This window comes from Ruditapes philippinarum, unplaced genomic scaffold, assembly GCF_026571515.1.
Source record: "Ruditapes philippinarum isolate M1 unplaced genomic scaffold, ASM2657151v2 ctg324_1_1_1_1, whole genome shotgun sequence".
Lineage (NCBI taxonomy): Eukaryota > Metazoa > Mollusca > Bivalvia > Venerida > Veneridae > Ruditapes > Ruditapes philippinarum.
The window spans coordinates 122,890-145,000 of NW_026851537.1; the positions used below are offsets into that span (position 1 = coordinate 122,890).

The window sequence follows — 22,111 nt, forward strand, 5'->3', positions numbered from 1 at the left end:
TTTGAGGGGTTCTTGAAACCAAACAACACAGATGGTGAAAGACCAAAGCCAGCTTTTCCATGCATTATCTCAAGCTGAGAAGAAACTTGGACCTTCAGTAATTTAGCTTCCTCACAAGAATGTCCCTGGTGCTCCATATTTGAACATACGGTGGTTACTCATAAGGTGGTTACTGGCAAGTTATTAAAAAGCAAAGATAGTTATCAATCTGTGATAAAACAACGTTGATTAACATAATTATACAGTTGCTGTAATTGCAATGTTTCGGCCTTTTCCGTCAAATTTCGGAAAAGGAAAGCTATGTTTACCAGTCGCGTGACAGAACTACTTTTATTCGTCAGTTGTTTCCGAGTTGATTACAGGTAATCGGTGAGGTGTTCCGACATGCAGGGAAAATGTCAAAAGGCCTATTGAAACTATTACATTAACATGCATACCTACACGTATTTTCTAAATAGGTCTTTTTATCTTTTACCGACCAAGACCAATTTTTCTTAAGTATAAAGGTCTCACAAATGTCAGAAAAGATATATAAAAGCAATTACCGTTATCTTTTTGAATGATTTGTGTATATTATTTACAAAGAGTTCCGCATATAAAGTAAATAATTATAAATCCCTCACCAAACAAAGTTTGGATATAAGTACATACACTTGTCAATCGAATAAGGAAGTAGAACGTATAAAAACTATTTTAAATCTATACCCCCCCCCCCTTCTTTTGATCGTTAATAGGTTTGGGTACGTTGACATTTTTTGAAACCATTCCAAAATTTTGGAAATGTAAGAAAAAGATGTGAAAATTGAATGTTTTGTAAAACGAATAGACACAAAGGAAAAATGGAGTTTCGTTTTAAACTTCTGTTTTTCTGTGGGCTTTTGTCGTACGCTCAGTGTGAAGGTAAGACAAAATTATTTATATCAATTGATTTTAGTTATTTCTGTTTTAAATAGATTTCACACATTTGTTTTTTTAAAGGGGCATGCCTTTAAATAAAGGACATATTTGAAAGTTGGAATATGCGTTTGAAGATATTTAATATAGTTATTAAAAAGGCGAAAGACGCCGAGAAAGACTAGAAATTCAAATTAAATTAGATCTGATGACTTTAAAAATAAGTTTTATATTCAAGTCATATTTTACGAAAGTTTTAAATTCAGACGATGTTTTTCATTTGAAGAAACTTTCCACATTGCTTTCTCAAGGTCGGTCGTTCTATTCAGGTGACTACATGTGTGTCAGAAAAAAGTGAATAAATAAATAACAAAAAAATGAATGAAAAGGAATCTAGAACAACAACAACAACAAGGGGAGAATTTTTTTGATATTTAACATTCTTGATAATACCTGATAATGTCGTAATCGTGTTTCCCACATGGACTCGAACTAAACAGAGTCTGGCTTAGAACATGAGATGCATTTTCTATCAAATATGTATCAATATTTAATTGTTCAGTTAATAGCTCTTGTGTTAATTCTGTCTTCCAAAAAAAAATATATGGCGCTTTTATAGTTGTTTATTTTTTCATCTGTTACGGCATTAAACCCGTATGTACCCGGACTGTCAAAGTATAAAAACGGGAACGCTGCAAACCTTAATCTTCTCTTGTTAAAACCATCTTAAGGTGTGTCCCGTTTAAGATATTGCTATTGATTTTACATAAATAAGGTAGAAATATATAAATAGAGTTTAAAACTTTTAAAACTGTTATATGATATGACATTGATACTTCGTTGCAAATTGACTTCGTACAATCTAGCTATTATAATATACTTCAGCACGTTAATAAACATGTACATTTTTGTATTAACCTTCAGAATTTATGTAATGGATTTGTCCTTTACTTTTGGAACAGTCCATTCAATGTTTAAGGGATACAAAAATGGTCTGATTTATACTGGTGACAAAGGCTAAAATCGCGTTGATTACAGCAGGTTAATTGTTTAATGCCGGTTAATTTAAGTTTGTCATTAAAGTTTACTTTAAGAAGTATATTAAAAGGGCCATAATGCCTCAGAACTCAGAAATGCTTTTTTTATTTCTCTTAAGCTTTTCAATTTAGATGTACTTTCATAGTATCCAAAAAGTTACTTATTGGCCAATTAGTTGGATCATCTGTTGCTTTTTAGCAATAAGAACAGTTATATATAGTGAATTAGTATTGTGTAAGGAAATAAAAAGTACTTCTTTGTTTACGTTTTGCTACTTTTATGTTAAATTATTGTACATTTATCACTACTTTCTTCATGTTACAAGCATCCAACATTCCCTAAAACTATTATTATTAAATTGATGTTTGTCCTTTCTAAAGAAGTAAAATTTATTTGATTCTGAGGCATAATGTGCCTTTAAGAGAATTTTGAAAGGACACGTGCGTGTCGTTCATATATAGCTGTAAGAAACCACCCAGATCGTATGGCTATATGAACTTATTTCAATCAGCAACATCACTCCTTAAACTACTCATAGGTTCACATTTCTGTTATTTCGCCAGAGTTCGAGTTCCCGGCTGGAGACAGCTTCACCCTCGTGGACGAGAGTACACTTCCGGACCCTACCCTGTATGCTGACGTCAAAAACACAGGTGAGTAGTTCTGTTTCCATATCTGTATATGTACATGTAAACCGTATTTGTAAAAAATTATAAACAAAATGTACTGGAAGCGCAAAAGACACAAAAGTTTTTTTTAATTAGTTGGACCCCTGAAATTTAACCGATTCACACGGAACGTTTTCAACGAAAAAGAGACGTTCACACGATTCTCAAGTACATTTTCGTCAATTCAAAATTTTAACTTCGTGAATTCACATTTTCAACATACAGAATTCATAAATTCACGATTTCACCTTTACGATTTCATCTACATGAATTCACGTATTCAACTTTGCGATTTTACGTTATGAACTTCACGATTTTAACTCTGTGAATTTGAAATCGTGAATTCACGAAGCTGAAATCATGAATTCACGAAGCTGAAATCGAGAATTCACGAAGTTAAAATTGTGGATTCAGGAAGATGAAATCGGGAATTCATGATGTTGAATTGTCCCCAGCGGTCTTTCGTAGCTGACTGACTGAACACACTTAACAGGCTTATTGTCTGACTGACTTATTAAGTTTTACACATAAACAAACTGTGTTTGCAGTAATAGACACTTTTAGCATTTTTTGAAGTTAGATATCTATTCGTCTCTTAACTATTTTACAGATTTCGTTAATCATATAAATATCTATTATCTACCTTATAATTAACATGATGATCACGTGGTTAGCTGTTGGCGGAAATATGCCACAATTTGGCGTAATACATTTTGATATAAGGAATTTAAGAAGTAGTCCGTAATACAAAAAAGGTGCTTTAATGATAAAGTAAAAATAGTAAAAACGATTTGTAGTTGTAGTTTTCTTTCTATGTTTTATTAAAGAAGTTTGTAAAACACATCAAATCTCTAAAAATGAACACGAGTATTAAAATAACCACTCTTTTTAAAACAGGTAATAAACATTTTTGTAAAATAGAACATAAAAACAGCTAGTAAAATATAGACTAGTTAACCACACCCACTGAGAATGTGTCTAATTTCAACAGTGCTGCTTTACCAACACGAATTGCATCCTATGTTACTCATAAGCAGCAGTTTTTGAATATCACAATCGAAATCTCACTTTTAAAATCCCGCGATCGATATCTCACTTTAAAATCCCGCAATCGATACCTCAGTGTAAAATCCCTCAATTGAAATTTCACTTTTAAAATCCCGCAATCAATATCTCACTTTAAAATCCCGCAATTAATATCTCACTTAAAAATCCTACAATCGATATCCTACCTTTAAATCCCAAAATCGCTATCTCATTTTAAAATTCCTCAATCGATATCTCACTCTAAATTCCCACAATCGATATCTCATTTTGAAATCCGCCAATCTAATATATCTCACCTTAAAATTCCTCAATCGGTATCTCACTTAAAGCCGCGCAATCGATATCTCACTTTAAAATCTCGCATGTTTCTCTATATATTCTTCCCAGTATGCTTTGGACGGCAATTATTATTTTGACATCTATCATCAAATTTCTTCAAAACGTTTACCACTCATTGCTGTATCAGAATAAAGCTCAATATTGACATGCACAAGCATCTCTGTTGATCAACACCCTGTGGAAGACGGAGATATTGGTTGTTGCAGGGAGGTGTCAAAGGTTAAAATATTTAGAAGTCTTACTGTAGGAAAAAATGAAATTGTTGTTAAAAAGAAGTGTTCTACAGATGCCCGCTCTGTAGAAGTTGCACTGTAACATGTTTTTGATATGCTCAGTTGCATGTATGTATATGCTTGGCGCGTGTGGGACATTTTCAACATCTCAGCATATCTCCTACACAAGTCAATTGGACTCTGCAGCATTGGCCTTGTCATCGTTGGTTTCTACAGATTTCCCTTGATTTTGCCTGCAGTAGTTTCACTATTTCATTACGGAGCAGACAGCGGTTAATCAAAAACTGAAAACTATTTGTTTACTTGTTGGGATATTTGTTATTTTCTAGGTTTTCCTTGTGCGACTCTCTTAACAAATGACCAGTTTGCAGACCCGTATTGTTTTTTCCTAATCATTTGTACAAATGGGATTTCTCCTATATGCATGAGTTCACAGTCTTTTTGCGACATATTAAAACCCTCTGTCCACTTATTTTTCTCAATTTTTAATGCTGGTATCTTTCCTGGAAGCAGGTGACAATAATACTCTACCTGTTCACGTATTTCCTTGAAATTTGCTACTTCTTCCATGAAGCCAGTTCCCTCAGCCTCAATCTGCCTGCTTAAACGGTTGTCAAAGAATTCAAATAATAAATAGTCAAAAGCAGCATAATTTCTATGTAGAACTTTGTGCCCCTCCTTTATCGGATATCGGTCCACCTTTGCCACGCCTCTTACATTTTTCAATGCATACATTATATCTTTGAAAGACCAATTTAATTTCCTTTTCATTAAGACCAGTGACACGTCATACCGTTCGGCAGTTAACACCACTTTAAATTGTTTATCTAATACTTCTTTGAGGTATTTTTCGAAAGTTTTGAAGTCCTTTTTTATTATGATATCCGGAGGGACGCCATATTCAAAAGCGAGGTGATTATTCGTGAAGGAATGTCGAATGAATTCGGGGTTCTCGTATTTCATTGGATGCGCCAGGAAAGCGCCAATCGGGTCTGACGAATCTACTGCTCTTTGTACAAATGACAATGGTCTGGGATTAAAATAATTTATTACAGATTTAAAATGTCCGAATGGTTCGCGGATTGTTCCAATCATAACCGTGTCTGAGGGCAAAACAGAGGACCATTCTTTTTCCCCATAAACCACGTGGTTACATAAGATATCAAATGTTTTTCCAGGTGGAGGAGGTAGTGTGTTGTATTTAGTTATTGACTCATTTATACTTATGATATTTGGATATCCAAATCTGTTATATTCCGGGGAAAGCACGAATGTTAAATTTCGACGCCATCCAAAACGTAGAAATATTGCTTGCGTCGTGGTGCTCGCCGCTTTGTGCACTTTTAAAAATCCAATATGAGTGATTGGTGAATGCTTGAACTCAGAACTGGCAAAGATTTCACTACGATTATGTATACCAGCTGTAACCGCGATGCTTATTGAAGTAGGCGTAGGTTTTCCTCCCTCATCACGTGTTTGTGTAAGCATTTTGATTTTCATGTTCTGTTGCATGGCAAACTCGTGCCAAGATACCATAATGGCCACAACAATGCATATGGCGATCACCCTTAACATAAAAGACAAAAAAGTATATAGTATATGAAATAAATAAAATACAGTATGTATTAACATGAATGTCACACAAGCTAAAATACTTATTCATATATTCATATTATGTTATTTTATTTCCGATGTCATATATAAACTATAATAAAGGAATCAGCGTTTTATGTTATATTGTATTATTGTGCATCGTGTTTTTTTGTCACTATATTAAAAATATAATTATATAGATGCAAAAAATGCTAGACATTCTATTCAAGTAAAATTGATCTTAGAAACCCTTATTTTTTTTTAATAAATAAATAAATAAATTTGATTTAAACCAGTCTGGCTTTAAAGGTTAGATCTACTTATTGCTTAACGTGAATTTGATTTAGATAATATTTGGCTTTAGGGAAGAGATTTTTTCCTCCCATGTATAATACAAACATCAATATACATATTAATATCTATAAATATATAAAAGGGTTTGACCAAAAATTATTGAACTTTGTCGTTGGCTCTTCCAGTAATTAGTTTGTTTCATTATATGAAGTTTTCTGTAAATGTAAAAATACTGTATTTAATTTAATCATTATTATTTTTTATTTATCTATTATTCTATTTGTGTGTGGGGGTGGGGTGGGGTGGGGTGGGGTGGTGGTGGTGGTGGTATTTTTCAAAGACTTCATTAAAAGTTACTGAAAGGAAGGGAAGAAGGAAGAAATAACAGTGGTAATTGTATTTCTGTAATTTCTATCTGTTATCCTTTTTTTTCATTGCAATGATAGTATCTACACATATGGTACTAGTACAGCTATATTTTGACATATGCTTTGCAATAAATGTCCTAAATACTAAAAACGAGATCTATGCAAAAAAGGAAATAAGTTCTCTGAACGTCTTTCAGAAATAGAGAAAATCATGAATTTTCGTATTCTTACATATTCTGTGTAAATAACCAATGACTTTTTCAGCGTTCTGTTTAGACCTTCATGTATTTTTATGAGAATCCCTGTAGGGTCAATTGTTTCCTTTAAAGGAACTAAACTTAGATTCAAAAATCTAAAAACATAAAATTTGAATTTCCTAGATTTATCAGGTAGGGCACTTAAATTAGAAATATACCCAGAACTAAATTGAAAAATAGGAGTTTTGTGCTTTTTTGCCTCGTTTCAGTGTAAAGCGTTTTAACGCTTGACAGTTCTGGGTCATTTTTAACAATTTGATTATTCTGTAAACACTGAGCATGTTTTGAAAAAAATTGAGTTGGCAAATGATTTGTAATTTTGCACATAAGTTATTGGTATAGACCTTCATTAAATTGACATTTATCTCGAAAAATGATTTCCAGTCGCGTCATGTCAGAAAATACTTCAGTGGGGTTCCTTTAACTGTGAAAGAACACCTTTAATGGCTATGACCCATGCATGTTTGCGCAAAACGAATAGAAATAGATTTGATTTAAGAAAAATTAAAATTTGACGACTTTGCAAATAAGAACATAATATTGTGTCTTGGAAAGATCGAGTTTTATATAAAGCTGTTACCAACGTGCAATTAACTAATCTGCCTGAAACCTAAAGTCATATGAGAGTGTGTCTAAATTGTAGAAACATATGCTTATCTATGTATCTTATCAAATGTCTTTGTTTTTATTCTTTTCTTCTTACTATTTAGATCAACTTGACAAACTGTCATACACAACAAATGAATATCGAATTCTTTTACGTAGGAAATTCTTTGTCAAGAAATATGATCTATATGGTCTATAGAACTCTATAGACGCTTCTTAAGAATTATTAAATCATATAGATGAATGAGTATTTCTTATATCCAGCAATATTAGATCTATTTATTTATGTCCCTATTATAATAAAGTGAACCATATGTTCTTTTAAAGAAGTAAATTGTGAAAGCATTCAGTATAATTAATGATTTTACGTAAGTCGAATAATACTTGTCTGGTAGACAGAGGTAAAAATGTTTTCCTCGTGTAGAGTTTAATTTCTTAAATTTCAGTTTAACAACACCAGAATGAATGCAGAATGCTTATTTATGGTTTGAAAAAAATAATAATGCAAAAGTCAGTCAGAAAAAAGTTATGGTTTAATGATAGCCAAACGGGGGATTATTGTTCACTGTTTTTTATCCGGTGGGATCATTATAGCCTATTATGTTTTGAGCCACCTGGGGGAGTTGCTTTTTGATCAGATACCTTATCTTGTATTTAATAACCTACCATATGAAACTTTTTAAAATCCGTCTGTGGGCGATATTCATCATCTCTTGTAGATAAGACTTTCTTTCTTCGTTTCTGTAAAATATAAATGAATGAATGAATGAATGTTTCAATGAATAAATAAATGAATGAATGAATGAATGTTTGAATGAATGAATGAATGAATGAATGAATGAATGAATGAATGAATGAATGAATGAATGAATGAATGAATGAATGAATGAATTTATTATTTAATTAATGTCAAAATATTTTTAAGAAAGACAACTCTGGTTTACCAACCTTCGTTGTACATGTCGCCATAGACGGATACAACTTTAAAAAAAAATTCAAACAACATTGCGGGTAATTTAACACCATTGTTAATGTTGAGGCTGACTACTTAGGAGCTGATGAATAACTTCTAATTACTGATTCCGAAGAAGAGCTCTTGAAATTAATGTAGAAGCAATGTAAACAACTGTCTTTATGTTCAAAATTGATTCAGTTCAACTTATTTCATCTAAATTGGATATAAACATTTGTTTGATGTCATGCATTGACCAGAAATTGCCATTAAAAGACTTGTATGCAAAAATACGGAAGCAGTTTGTGACCTGACTCTTAGATAACGGGATTGGGATTTAAATCGCATCAACCTTTCTTGTAGCCACGTTGTGATTTTCAAGTTTCAAAAGTTAATGGATAACTTATAGCTGGCCCTCTATGCATAAAGTGCAACCTCTGCAGAACGGTCCTCTGTCAAGAACTAACTATAGTATAAAAATGTGTTTATATATTTCTTTTTTTGTTGGTATATAACGCCTTGAGTAAAACTAAGTAACACTGATACAACCCTGTATTCAGAGACCAGCCTATTCAAATAGAAATATATGGCCATTATAAATAGATGGTCTCTGAAAGCAATTGGGGTTTTAGCATTATGTATTTAAAATGACGTCATTCAATAACACATTCCATTTGTTGATTTTTAAAATGGTCTATGTCACAGGTTGATCTGTACATCTAATTAATATTTAATATTATTAAAAATAGAGCATGGCGTTTTAAATATTGTTTTCAGTTAAAATATATAGGAAAAAAGTCCATTGAAAAATATAGATATTGTCTAGGTAGTAGCAATATATGAAGACTTCGTATTGAATATACAGTGTCACCTGCGTAGAGCAACACTCTGTATAGAACAGTTACCTCTTTACAACAACCGCTTCAGTTCTTACAAAAAGTACGACTTTGCAACACATTTAACCCCTCGAAAGAAACACCTCTCAATAACAACTTAAAAAATCCGTCCCCGAAAGAATGCCGCTCTGCACAGGTCGTACTGTTAAGTGAATTATGGCTAATTAAATGACATAGCACATAAGTAAGCTTTTCTGAAAGTTTAAACGATGTGTATTAAGAAACACAGTTACGTTTTAAAAATTTTCTTTTTCATTGTTATGTGGATCATGAAAAAAGTCACTATTACCATTACTTCATGCTATGTCATATGCTTCGGCCAATGACATTGATTGATTATATATGTATATTATATATATAAATTTATATATATATTTCCTAATAAAGTTTAATTGAGCCGAGATCTCAGATTATACAGCTTCTATATACAGTAATTTAACCATACATGGATGACCAGAAATAAAATAAGCTTCACGAGCTTATTGTGCAATAAAGTTTACATTTCAAGCATGTCTCTCCTTGTACACCGTATAATTTGTTTTTTCTGTTCTGTATGGCAGTAACGCTTACGAAAGGAAATGTCATTAAGAAAGAATCAATAGTCAATACATAAAACAATTGAAACATAATAGGTTAACTTGATTACCCAATACGAGACATTGTCACTACTCAAATATTGTACAATGCAGTTATTACTGCGAGATTATAATCAGTTCTTGCCTTTTGTTGTATCTACATTCAATTCTTTTTTTTTCTACAGATAATATCAAAACAGAGTTATTTATAAAATAAAACGTGCTGTTTTTAGCATGTGTATTTTTACATGACCTCAATCCGTATTAATTGTATTAATTCGCATTAATCTGAAATAATCTGTTTGAGATATTTTAGAAGGGTTTGACTATTTCCGATTGCCGGTGGACAATTTTTATCTTTTATATTTGACAGGTTTTATGGTCCTGGTCCTATATGAACGGTTGTTTGTAAATATAAAGCGAACCGCCAACTGCCAGAACCCAGGGTTCTAATGTTCCCGGTCCATCAACACAACAGAAATCAATAAAAGAACCTTTCAGAAATTCTTGTGGTCCAATCGCAATTTTTAGATCCTTTCCGAGGACCTCTAACACACAGTTCGTGTAATATATTTGCCCTTCTTTGAGTATATGAAATAGCCCATCATTAGTTATAAAGAAATTTGGTATTCGGAAGAAGCAAACTGCATAAAGCTTGGTCACACTGGCATTGTTTGCATATACATGTACATATTATTAGCATCGTCTAGGTGTAAATGAAGTTCGTTTTGAACTTTCTATTGGGATTTTATTTCTCTCTATTTTATCATCGTCACATCAGCGTTGTTTATGCCGTGTGGAGGCCATAAAAGTCGCTCCGTACATGCATTCAGAGATGTTATATTTTCGATCCTTGAAGATCGTTCAATGCGACATTAGTGTTATGTTTGTGGTACATTTATTTATTTCTACTTGACGTTTCTTTGTTGGGTGGTTCCAACATTCCTACTTAAATAATGTTTAATCACCCTTATGATATGTTGCCTGCTTTATAAATTTGTCTTTTGACAGCTTATCAATGATATGCAGGCTTCATAGTCTCCATTTTATTTAGTTCTGCCAATCGTTTTCTCGTTAGGGCACACGCATTTTACTTGGAGGCCATGGGCCGCTTTTCATATAGTAGCTCTAACATGTCACATTGAAGGTTCCATGATAACCGCCGTATGAACACATCTGTGGATGTTTCAAAATTCTGAATTTAACCATTTACTGTTAAATGTTGAATGCTCCTTAAACCGGTGCTAGGGGTGTGGACGGTAGCTTGCACTTGACAGTACCATCCATGAACAGGCTCATTCCAACCTTTTAAATTTGGTCTATTTGGGCGTTCATATAGAACACATGTATTACAGTATTTTTTGATGTTATCTTCTATATATTGTAGTTTGTGTAATAACCCTATGTTGCACGATATGATATATATTCATGTCCCTGGTGAATAAGAAGATATACTTTAGTAATAATAAATAAAGGATATTCAAGTTTTTTTTCCTATAAAAACAGGATTAATTTTTATTGAGTGGTATGAAAATAAATATTTCATGTGTGGCGGTAGCCACGAGTGAAATATGATAATGTTCATACCACAAGATGAAAATAAATCCTTTATTTTTAGAAAAAAAAACTAGATTTTTTTGTTCATTATATACTGTTTTTCTTTTTTTGAAATAACAACTTAAAGACTCCCCCTTAAAATGTGTGAATTTAAAAGAAAGTAGTCCTGCAAGACACCAGTGAAAATACGGAAAATATGTTTCACTGCAGTGAAAAATGATTTTTTACAGTGAAAATACGGAAAACGAAAAAACGCACTTTATTTCATCAATATGTCTCAATATTTCATTTATAAGTATATAATAAAAAGATATACATGTATTATTATGTTCTTCTTTGTAATCATAAAACTTTGACCGTTTGACTCCGGGGTATCGATAATCGATAAATCAGCTTACTTTTGTACGTGGAACTAATTACATTATATATAATATATAATGTAGTACTTCTATTGTATTCATAATTAACTAACTAAAAAGTCAATATATATACAGCTGTCATAGTTGGTTTAACCTGAATAATTGAATTACCATATTCGGTTCTACGGATATCTGTTGCACTTGTTTACGTTACTTTTTCAGCTTGTCAGCGAAAAGAAATTGCCCGGCTTTGTTCTCCGCTGTCAGCTTATTCTAAAAATGATGTTTTAAGTTTGTCCGATTTGCAATCAATTAGTTTTTTTTGTTTGTTTTTTTTTTTTTTTTGTTTTTTTGGGGGGGGGGGGGCAGCAATACCTTTAACAGCGAACCCCGCAAGTTAAATTCAGTTGGTGTTAAAGCTATGCCAGTTGCAGACGAGTTATTTTTCCCGCCAGGCTCCCATCTACTCAAGATTCCACGAACATTCTTTGCACCCACTCTTAATCCATCTTCAGTTCTGTGAATCTTTTTTAATCTTGCTATGATCACAACTCCAAAACAACATGACCCGAGACTGGCTTATGCTTTGTCAAAGATTACTATTTTGCAACGTCCGATGGAAAGTTCGTTTTGTTAATGCTGTTATTTTTTAAATTTAGAATCGCGTAAGTAATTCAAATTTGAATATATTGTAAATAAATCAGTATTGTCAACAAAATATTCATCCGAAGCTATTCATTCATTTTTTTTTGTTATGTCTTCTCATCGAGAGAACGTTGTGTAGATTTTTAATCAATATAAAATTTTAATTAAATGTTGTCGTGGTCTTAAAACAGACATAAAGATAGTAAATATACATACAAGTATATAAACATAGCAAGCTGTTTTCTCTTATATCCTGGGTTATTTATATTATCTTATTTCATTAAAAAGTGTATTTTTGTTTTGTCGCTCGTGCAGTATGAGCTAAACATCAGGTTAAGCACTCTTATATAAAGCTTTTGTTAAAAACCATTTCGAATATGATGAAATCTTTAAAGGACTTGTAAATCTCTATATCATCCCCATGCATTAAAATTTGAAGTAAAAATACCTTACTCTTAAGTGTTTTAAAGAGTTGTTTAGATAATTTTCATTTAACTGACTCGTGAGAATATTACATTCATGTAATTCTTACTGTCCGGTGAAATATATTGTATATACTACTAAGAGAATCCAAGAGAACGTATGCATAGACATTAACTAACCCGTAATGTTAGTAGCTGTGCATTTGTTTTTTAATTATAAACGCGCATTGTTTGCTCAATATATATTTGTAAAAAATGGTTGTTTTGACTAAATGATAACTACAATAAAAGCAGTCATCATTTAAATTATCATTTATAAATTCGGCCAACATCATCATATCATCATCCTTATTTTGTATTTATTTTAAAAGCGTCCAGCTTACAATTTTCTTTTGGCTGCTCCTGATCATGTAGGCGCTTATAAGATCTAAAGAAGCCACGGAAATTGGCAAAATACGAACGACTGAATGTAAATTTCGACCTATGCATACATGCTATTCGTCTTAAAAGATTATCACAGTTTAAAGTTTTTCTTTTCGAACCGTCAATGTAAAAAAGAAAATAATTATTATTGAAAAATATTATTTCAAACTTACCCATGTATAATAATCGTGTATTGAATGTAAACATTAATGTATATTCAATGTATTAACTTTAAGAGTCGGTAAAACAGTCATTACGTATCGATTTATTCAAATATTTTTACTTCATGCACCGCAGTTTTATTATGCCAAAACAAAGGAAAGGGCAGGACTGTAATAATATATTATTGAAAAAAAGCATGTCATACTTACAAAATAAGAACATAATTATACATATTTTTTTCTTATCTTGTCTCGTTACTTTTTAACCCTTTTCCTTGTGGAACTGAACGGGGATAGATGTTACCACCAGTGCAGAGGCATGCCAGCATGCACACCCATGCAGTCTGACAAGCTTTATACTGTTGGTTGACCATATACACATTTTTAGTTTTAATATTTAATATCCCCCACCCGCCAAAAAGAACAGAAAGCAAAAAAAAAAAAAAAAAAAAAAAAAAAAGCATGTTATGGGATAAAAATGTAATTTTCATATTGAACTATTCTTTTAAAAGGGCCCTATTGAAAAGTAAATGGAAAAAATAAAAAGCGATACTGATACCTGAATCCGTCGTAAATTTTTTTTCAATGAAGAATTGATTAACACACGTCACAACTAATATTCTTTTTTACAGAGAGATATTAAAATATCCGATATTTTTATGTTGTATATTTGTATATGATTTAAATCCATCCAATGTTAACATATGTCTTAAAAAATGAAACAGTTTTCAAAACTATACGATAAAACGTCATAACATTTTCGACTGATAAATTATATTGAGTTATATTCGTTAATATTGACCACCAACCTGTATGTGCGAGAATAAATTATAAACAGAAAATACAAATTCAATATATGTATTTATTGGTGTTTGGTTTAAGAATTATAGCATAGTTAATTCGTATTGATCGTCCACGTGACATGGAAATAGTAAGTTTGACTTTTGAAACGGCGAAACAAACATACGGACTCAACAGTCAAACAAATAGAACCGTTAAGAATGGCCAGAGTTAGAGTATGGTCACGTGATTCCATTGTTTGAAACAACAAATCTAGGGGATTCGAGTCCGAATTACATTCATATCACATTAAATAAAGTTCTCACTAGACTTCCGGAAAGCCAAAGTCATATAGTGGTGCTTTTTCATTTACACCGGTAGTTAGGTATGTCAAGCAGAATGTTCTTGACATTTCCACTAGTCGACTTGTCTTAAAAAAAGAAAAATACAAGTTTATATTTCTGGTTTGAGTCACGGAAATGGTTATAAACGAGACAGCCAGTTTTGGCGCGAAACTGGAAATTAACAGCCAAACAGTTGTCGTGAATGAACACACTTATATTCAAACTCCACCATGTACCATCTGGTACCGTACCATCAGATATATCTTATGATTTCATAACCTCTTCTTTAGCAAAATGCTGTCGGAACATCTCGGCTATTATCAAAAACTCCTTTTCCGAAGATTGACGGAAAGGGCCGAGAAGCTGCGATTGAGCAAAATGTTGTTAAGTTGATTCTTATCATACAACAGAAGGTGAATAAAAAAACATAGGGGTCATTGCGCTTTAAAAACGTGTTTATTCATATTAAAAATACATCGTTAAATCTCAGCATCCAAATAATCAATAAAACATATATATATGTATATATATATTTGAACGAAAATGTATTTCATAAAATATTAAGACTAGTACTGCTAAGCAGTTGCAGGTGATTGTCGAATAACAAAATTATATACTTTCGGCATCATCACTATGGTGGGATACGTCACTAAAGACCGAAAAAGCAACACACTATGACGTCATATAGGTCAATAGTATTTCGTAAGTGGTCAATGAATCAAAATCACAAAACACAACATATGCTTCATATGCGTGACCCGGTATGGTCATCTGGTCATACGCGAACACAATTCTTCAACTAAATCACTAAATTTAATTTCTTTTATAATGTAAATGTGTCACCTCGATTGATATTCCATGGATGCCAATTTTGATAATTTTAAGTTCAGATGAAAACGAATGAAATGATTTTGTGAACGAGCCTACTGTGACAATTTGACATTGAATATGAGTAACCCGCCCACCTACTTTCCAAAGAGTCATAAGTAGTAAATATAAGAAACAAAATAAATACAGGTATATATTTTAAAAATGAATTCATGTCACAGAAATAAAATAAAAAAAAGATAAAACATAATTACAACCTGTATTCATACATGTATTGCACTTAATTGAATGACGTCACTATCCCCTGAATCTGATTTTGGGGAAAAAATCCATTCTTTAACTTCCTCGAAACAGCATGACCTAAATTAAGCCATACTGTTTTTTTTATAAGCTATTAATTATATCTAACGAAATAAGGTATGAAACTTAAAACAGCCTGTGTACCTTTAACACTTTTCACTTTCTCATTTGCCGAAAAAAACAACAAAAAAATCTATAAAATCTTAACATCAGACGAAATTACCCCCTTACCGGTAAACATCTGGATTTCATCATTAGTATTAGGGATTTCAAGGATCACTGGTCAATATGTACGGGTAATGTTCTTTGGAATTTGTTTCAAAACTTGTTTGACACCTTTCCAAGAGGCCGAGCCGTACTGTCTTTTCCTGATCATTTGTACAAACGAGATTTCACCCTGGTGCATTAATTCACAATCACTTCGCGTGATGTCAAAACTTTCAGTCCATCTACTTTCGTCAATTCTTACTGATTGTATGTATTTAGGTACTATATGACAGAAATTTTCTACAAACTTTCGAATTTGTTTAAAGTTATCTACTTCTTCTTGAAAATCTCCCCCTTCCGCTTCTATTTGCTTGTTCAAGCGATCTTCAAAGAATTCAAACAGAAGATAATCAAATATAGAGTAGTTTCTATGTAGAGCTCTATGCTCTTCCCTTAAAACATACCTATCCTCCTTATGTACACTTCTCACATTTTTAATAGCGTACATTATATCTTTAAGTGACCAGTTCAATTTACGTTTCATTAAAACCAACGACTCGTCATACTGTTCGGCAAGAAGGACCACTTTAAACTTTTTGTCTAAAACTTCCGTAAGATATTCCTCAAACGCAGCAAAGTCTCTGTTTATAATTATTTCCGGGGCAATGCCATATTCAAAGGCGAGGCGATTGTTTGTGAACGAATGTCGAACTACTTTGGCTCCCTCATATTGTCTTGGATTTTTCAAGAAAGTTCCGACAGGATCTGTAGGATCTATGCTTGTTTGGATGAATAATATACTTCTTGGATTGAAATAGTTTAAAACAGATTTAAAATGTCCGAATGGTTCACGGATTGTTCCAATCATAACCGTGTCTGAGGGCAAAACTGTGGACCATTCTTTATCTCCATAGACAACATGGTTACATAAGATATCAAAAGTTTTTCCCGGTGGAGGAGGAAGAGTGTTATATTTTGTAATTGACTCGTTTGTACTTATGATATTTGGATATCCAAATTTGTTATATTCCGGGGAAAGCACAAATGTTAAATTTCGACGCCAACCAAAACGCAAAAATATTGCTTGCGTTGTGGTGCTCGCTGCTTTGTGAACTTTTAAAAATCCAATATGAGTGACTGGTGATGGCTTCGACTGGTGTGTGATGTCAGAGGTGACGTCATGGTTCTCAGAAACACGTGTGATATTGTCATGATAAGCCTTTTGTATAGTATTTCCAATCCAGCTACTCGACGGGACAAGAGTTCGTATTCGTTCTTTCTGTTGGATTGCTATTTCGTGTAGAGAAACCATGACCACGAGACATATTCCTACTGCAAACACCCTGTATAAATAAATTTGTCAACATGATGAAGCACATATACTTAACAAGGAGGTTAACGAACGAAGTTGTCGATACGACATTAAACCAGATGATAGAATTAAATGTAGATATTCTTAAAGCAAATGATAAGCAAATATTGTTAATACAAAAGTTATACCTTTTAAGAACCCCGCAGCATTTTCTTTGATTTGTAAACTCCTTTTTTTCAATGTTGTTGTCATTACATTATATACATTTGTTGCGGATGGATATAAAATTGTTACAAATGTCGATGCGTAAGAACTTAACCATACATTTAGATAACTTAATTTATTTGGGAAGTTTGGTGAGGAAGCTAAGAGGTTGTATATATAACTTAAATGTATATATATATCATCATGACGACATAGGCTAAAATACTTACCATACGAAGCTTTTCAATATCCTCTTGTTGAACAACTTCATTGTGCCTCTTGGAGGGGGAAGAGTTATTCTGAAAATACAAATACAAAATATAATACAAAAACAAATATCTTTAATACAATCTTTGCCATGGCGCCAACGGTATTCTTCTTTCTGCAAAACAGAGCACAAAGGGTATGTGTATAGAGCACCCCACCATTAGAATTTGAACAATGTCGGTTGGGCCTAAATCTAAAAATAATGAAAAGTTTTTTGAATTATATGTCTTACACTAAAATAACCATTTATATGTTGAAATATTTCAAAATTTATTATTTCATGTCATCTTCGACGACCTATTTCCGCTTTTCAATTTAGATATGTCGATATTTTTAAATTGTTTGTTGGTTTAACGATTTGGAAGTTATTGCGCGCAATAAATTTGTTTACCTCTATAGACTGCGGCTCTTGTTTTTCTGTCATCATGTCGATTAAGTCAATACCTTAACAATTTTAGTTTCTACATAAATCACAATAAACCTTAGACAAAATGTAAAATGTTGTTTTAAATAAGAGTGGGTAAAAGCATTTTACAAGTGGATCAATTAAATACATTTGTCTTCTTCCACTTATATCGATTTTAATATTCATGAAATCCAATGACCTTTTAACTAGTGGTCAATAGTTTTCACGTATTGAAAAAAAAACACCCAAAAACCCCAAGAAATCATGAGTTGTGATATACATACAAAAATATATGAATACACAATACATGTATAGAGGAAGAGTACTTTGAGTACTGAAACAAACTTTTGACACAATGTTTGATATAAGAATTGCACAAAATTCCGATTTTAGATTTATTTTTGATTATTTTTCTAAGTTATCTATTTCATATATGTCAGTTTTAAGTGTTCTGTCAGTTTAAAGTGTCCAAGTTGGTCTATGTTAAAGGTCAATTTTTTATGTTTTAGGGTGCTTTTTTTTACCTCAGTGGAGTTATTTTAATCAGACTGGTGCAGGACACTAAATCATGAATGTTTAAGCAAATAGATTTGACTTTCTTTATGTGAATATAATTATTACATGTGAAAAAATGTTTTTTCCTATGAACAATTATTTCCTATGAGAAGGAACAGAAATTTTAAATACATTGTTACGATGTTCACCAAAGCATGCATTGCATCCAGTTCGACATCTGCTAATCTAACTTTATTAACACAATTTGTTTTTAAGAAGAATGTTATACAAATGTATATATGAAAAAGAAATGACAGCTGTTGCCATAATAAGGTATGATTATTTTTTATAAGTAAAATGTATGATAATTATCTTTGAAAATTGCTCAATAAGTTAAAAGTTTGTTTTTTTCTTACAAGTTCATACTTTATACCAGATAGATACTAAATTGCAGAAAAAACGAATATATAATGGTATTAACTCGAAGTCAATAGAATAAGGGATCATGTTGCCGGTAAATCGAACTCTAGAGAGAAAGCATAAAAGGTATCGTTGAGCATAATCATGGACGGTAGTGATAATTCAAGTTACCGTCCACGCCCGCTAGCACCGGCTTTAGCAAAATATAAAATTTCAAAGGCATCAAATTTTGAATTAAGAAACATCAGCAAATGTAATAATATGGTGATTATCATGGAACCTTCAATTTGATACCTTCGTGCAATTCCCTCAAATGCCGCATATGGTCCCAAGTTAAAGCTACAGTCTCACTTACATCCCGGCAGAGCCCCGGCAGAGCCCCGGTAGACGTCCGGGGTGATCCGGGAACGACCGGGGTACGACCGGGAACAACCGGAGTACATCCGTAACTCTGCCGGCAACGTCCTGGATGATCCGGGATGATCCGGGAACATCCGGCATTCGATCCCGGATGGAATAAAATATTTAATATCACCGGGGTGGTCCGGGATGATCCGGGAAGGTATAGCTTTGCCGGCTTCATCCTTAGCTCTGCCGGGAACGACCGGGGTTATACCGGGGAAGCACCGTAGCTCTGCCGGCACAAACCGGGGATGATCCGGGGTATGATATAGCCGGTAGAGCTACGGTAGAGCTACGGAAGAGCCCCGGAAAATGCCGGCAGAGCCCCGGCAACTACAGGCAGAGCCCCGGATGATAAAGGTAGAGCTACGGTTGATCCCGGTAGAGCCCCGGCAAAGCCCGGATCATTTCAAAAGAAAAACGACAATTTGCGATGATTGCACTTGTTTGTATTAAAAGCCTTCCCATTTCCCTTCTATCAAGTATGGCATAAGGATTTTTCAGAAAATCATCATGAATTACTATTCTGGAACAATAGATATTATATTAAATAAAAAAATATGTATCAATGTTATCATTTTCGGACGTTTTCAATCCACCGGGGTTCTTACCGGGGCTCTGCCTGGATCGTCCTGGGCTCTGTCGGGGCTCTGCCTGGATCGACCGGGGCTCTGCCTGGGTCAACCGGGGCTCTTCCGGCGTCATCCGGGAACGACCGGGGAAGCACCGGCATGAACCGTAGCTGCACCTGGGCTCTGCCTGGATGATCCGGAGCGCATCCTGGGTGGTTAGTTGAGAACTACCGTAGTGCTGCCGGGGTAAGTGTGACCGCAACAATAATTTCACCCCGGATCGTCCCGGATCATCCCGGTAACTTACCGGGATGATCCTGGGCTCTGCCGGGAGTAAGTGAGACTGAGGCTTAAAAGGATGCAAATGCCGTAAGCGAGAAAACAGTGTAGTGGTAAATGCCACCTACCCCTACCGCAAGAACGTGTGAATATTTACCAACGTGCCTGATAAGTTGTTTGATTGAATTTGTTGTTCATAATTCTCCAACTTATCGCATAATATTACATAGTTTCGCAGACTGAAACTTATCAAATTGTAAAATGTAGAGAGACAATATCATTGGAAATAAAACACAATTGAGCACAGCACTTCCATTATCACACTTTAATTGAATCAAATTGATCTTAAAGCAATTGATATCTTCACAGAAAGTTGCCGTAGACAACCATTGAACAATTTTAATGATTTTGGAGGAGGATAAATTATGTTTGGAGCACGGGTTTCTCGTACATTGCCACACCAAGTGACATTGATTTACGATCACATGTTTCGTCATTTTTAACCAAAAAAAATGCAGGTAACCTTTTTACGTGATATACAATTTCTGCAATACGACATGCAAACATTTATGAAGTGAAGGACTCCCGCTGATTTTCTGCGATGAATTGTTTTGTTACTAAAGAAACACATTTAAACATATATTTCTTAATCATATTTTTTCAAGATGGCTACCTTTGCATCTTTTTACAAACAGATTTACCTGTATGAACATATTATCCGCTTTAATGATCGAACAGATGGCACCAAAATGTCGCCCTTATTAAGTCACTTTATTACAAGCTTACATTATTTATTCTGTTATTTCATTTTAACACTTCTGCTAACGTTCATTTTTAACGTAAATAAAAGTAGTTCACTTTCTTATTAAAGTTTTTAATGAAATGATTATTAAATACCTAAATATATTTTAATTCCATTCTTCTGCTAAGGCCGATTTTCTTCGTCTGCTCTCGGTGTCTGAGCGTTACTCGTATATTATACAAATTCTGCTAATGTCGCACGTTCACGCGGAAGCTTAAATGCCTGGTAACTTTCTGTAAGTAGTTCCTTATTATGTAATTATGTAATTGACACAAGCTTTAACGTATTGATCGGCACTTACCAGGAAATCGAAAAATGACTCTTGTATTATATTAAGAAGGTATTTGCATGGATAATTTTACGACACCGTATGTCCAAGAACAGTACATACATACATAATGAAGGGCCTATATTCTAACGTAGACCTCTTTAACAACGCATGCTAGATAACCAAATTAAAAAAAAAATTACATCGAAAGTATCATCTACTGTCTTGCAACATTTTATGAAGGTTCTACCATTTTGCTAGTTTGAGAAAAAAAAATATACGGTTCTTGCCTGTCAGATGGCATAAACTGGTGCCTGTGAATATACTTTGATTCAAAATAATCGCCGTGCGCGTACTTATATGATATTTTTTCTGCCCATATGAAATACATGTAATAACAAATTAATCGCGTGAGCGGGCTATGAAGATATTTCAACATAATGTTGGTTTCTTTTTTTTTTCTTAAAAAAAAAAAACAAACAAAAAACAACAACACCTAAAAAACTTAACAATTTACATGAACATATAAAAAAATCGTTAGTGTTCAATGCTGAACCTATTTTCTAAGTTTGCACAATATCATCAAATTTTTCAATTTTGTAGATTAATTCCATTCTAGTGAATGTTAAGGTTGATGTATACATGTATTCGCACTTAATTTTAATCATGATTTACTTAAAAAATGACGTCATGAATATGGCTTCACTGAAATGATTATTGTAACAGACATGTGTCGGTTCGAGAAATATAACATAAACTGGACGGTTTTAATCTTCGTATATCATATTAAAACCTTGAAATTTTATTTAAAATAAAAAAAAAGTCATCATGAATGCAAAATTTCAAATGGAACTGAGCCGGAAATTAACGTTTATTATAGTTTGTTTTACTTTGTTAT

General features: G+C 33.2%; 3 protein-coding genes across 8 annotated transcripts in view; 1 reads left to right on the forward strand and 2 right to left on the reverse strand.

Annotated features, from left to right (window-relative positions):
* The first annotated feature begins 721 nt into the window (after positions 1-721).
* Positions 722-22,111, forward strand: part of LOC132738247 (uncharacterized) — a 51,569-nt gene continuing 30,179 nt past the window's right edge. Inside the window, exons 1-2 of the mRNA XM_060725748.1 lie at positions 722-900; positions 2,496-2,585. Coding sequence (XP_060581731.1) covers positions 807-900; positions 2,496-2,585 — 184 coding nt within the window. The 5' untranslated portion in view covers positions 722-806. The remainder of the gene's footprint in view (positions 901-2,495; positions 2,586-22,111) is intronic.
* Positions 3,414-14,578, reverse strand: LOC132738099 (galactose-3-O-sulfotransferase 2-like). Of its 2 annotated transcripts, none has more exons than XM_060725571.1 (3): positions 13,887-14,578; positions 8,004-8,078; positions 3,414-5,786 (listed from the first exon to the last, which is right to left on the reverse strand). In XM_060725571.1, exons 2-3 carry the CDS (start codon positions 8,045-8,047, stop codon positions 4,538-4,540), a joined length of 1,293 nt encoding a protein of 430 aa, XP_060581554.1. In that variant the 5' UTR covers positions 8,048-8,078; positions 13,887-14,578; the 3' UTR covers positions 3,414-4,537. The 2 variants fall into 2 exon arrangements, with proteins under 2 accessions (XP_060581554.1, XP_060581631.1); XM_060725648.1 differs by lacking the exon at positions 13,887-14,578 and adding an exon at positions 13,340-13,756.
* The window catches only part of LOC132738340 (galactose-3-O-sulfotransferase 2-like), a 19,734-nt gene continuing 12,622 nt past the window's right edge, over positions 15,000-22,111 (reverse strand). For 2 of the 5 annotated variants that reach the window (XM_060726155.1, XM_060725930.1), the window contains exons 2-3: positions 17,533-17,601; positions 15,001-17,129 (exon numbers count right to left, since the gene is read on the reverse strand). In XM_060726155.1, the coding sequence (XP_060582138.1) occupies positions 15,863-17,129; positions 17,533-17,573 (1,308 nt within the window). In that variant the 5' untranslated portion in view covers positions 17,574-17,601 and the 3' untranslated portion in view covers positions 15,001-15,862. Of the gene's footprint in view, positions 17,130-17,532; positions 17,602-20,844; positions 20,995-21,040; positions 21,164-22,111 lie in introns of those variants that run through there. The other 3 variants (XM_060726000.1, XM_060726071.1, XM_060725858.1) reach the window with 3 other exon arrangements.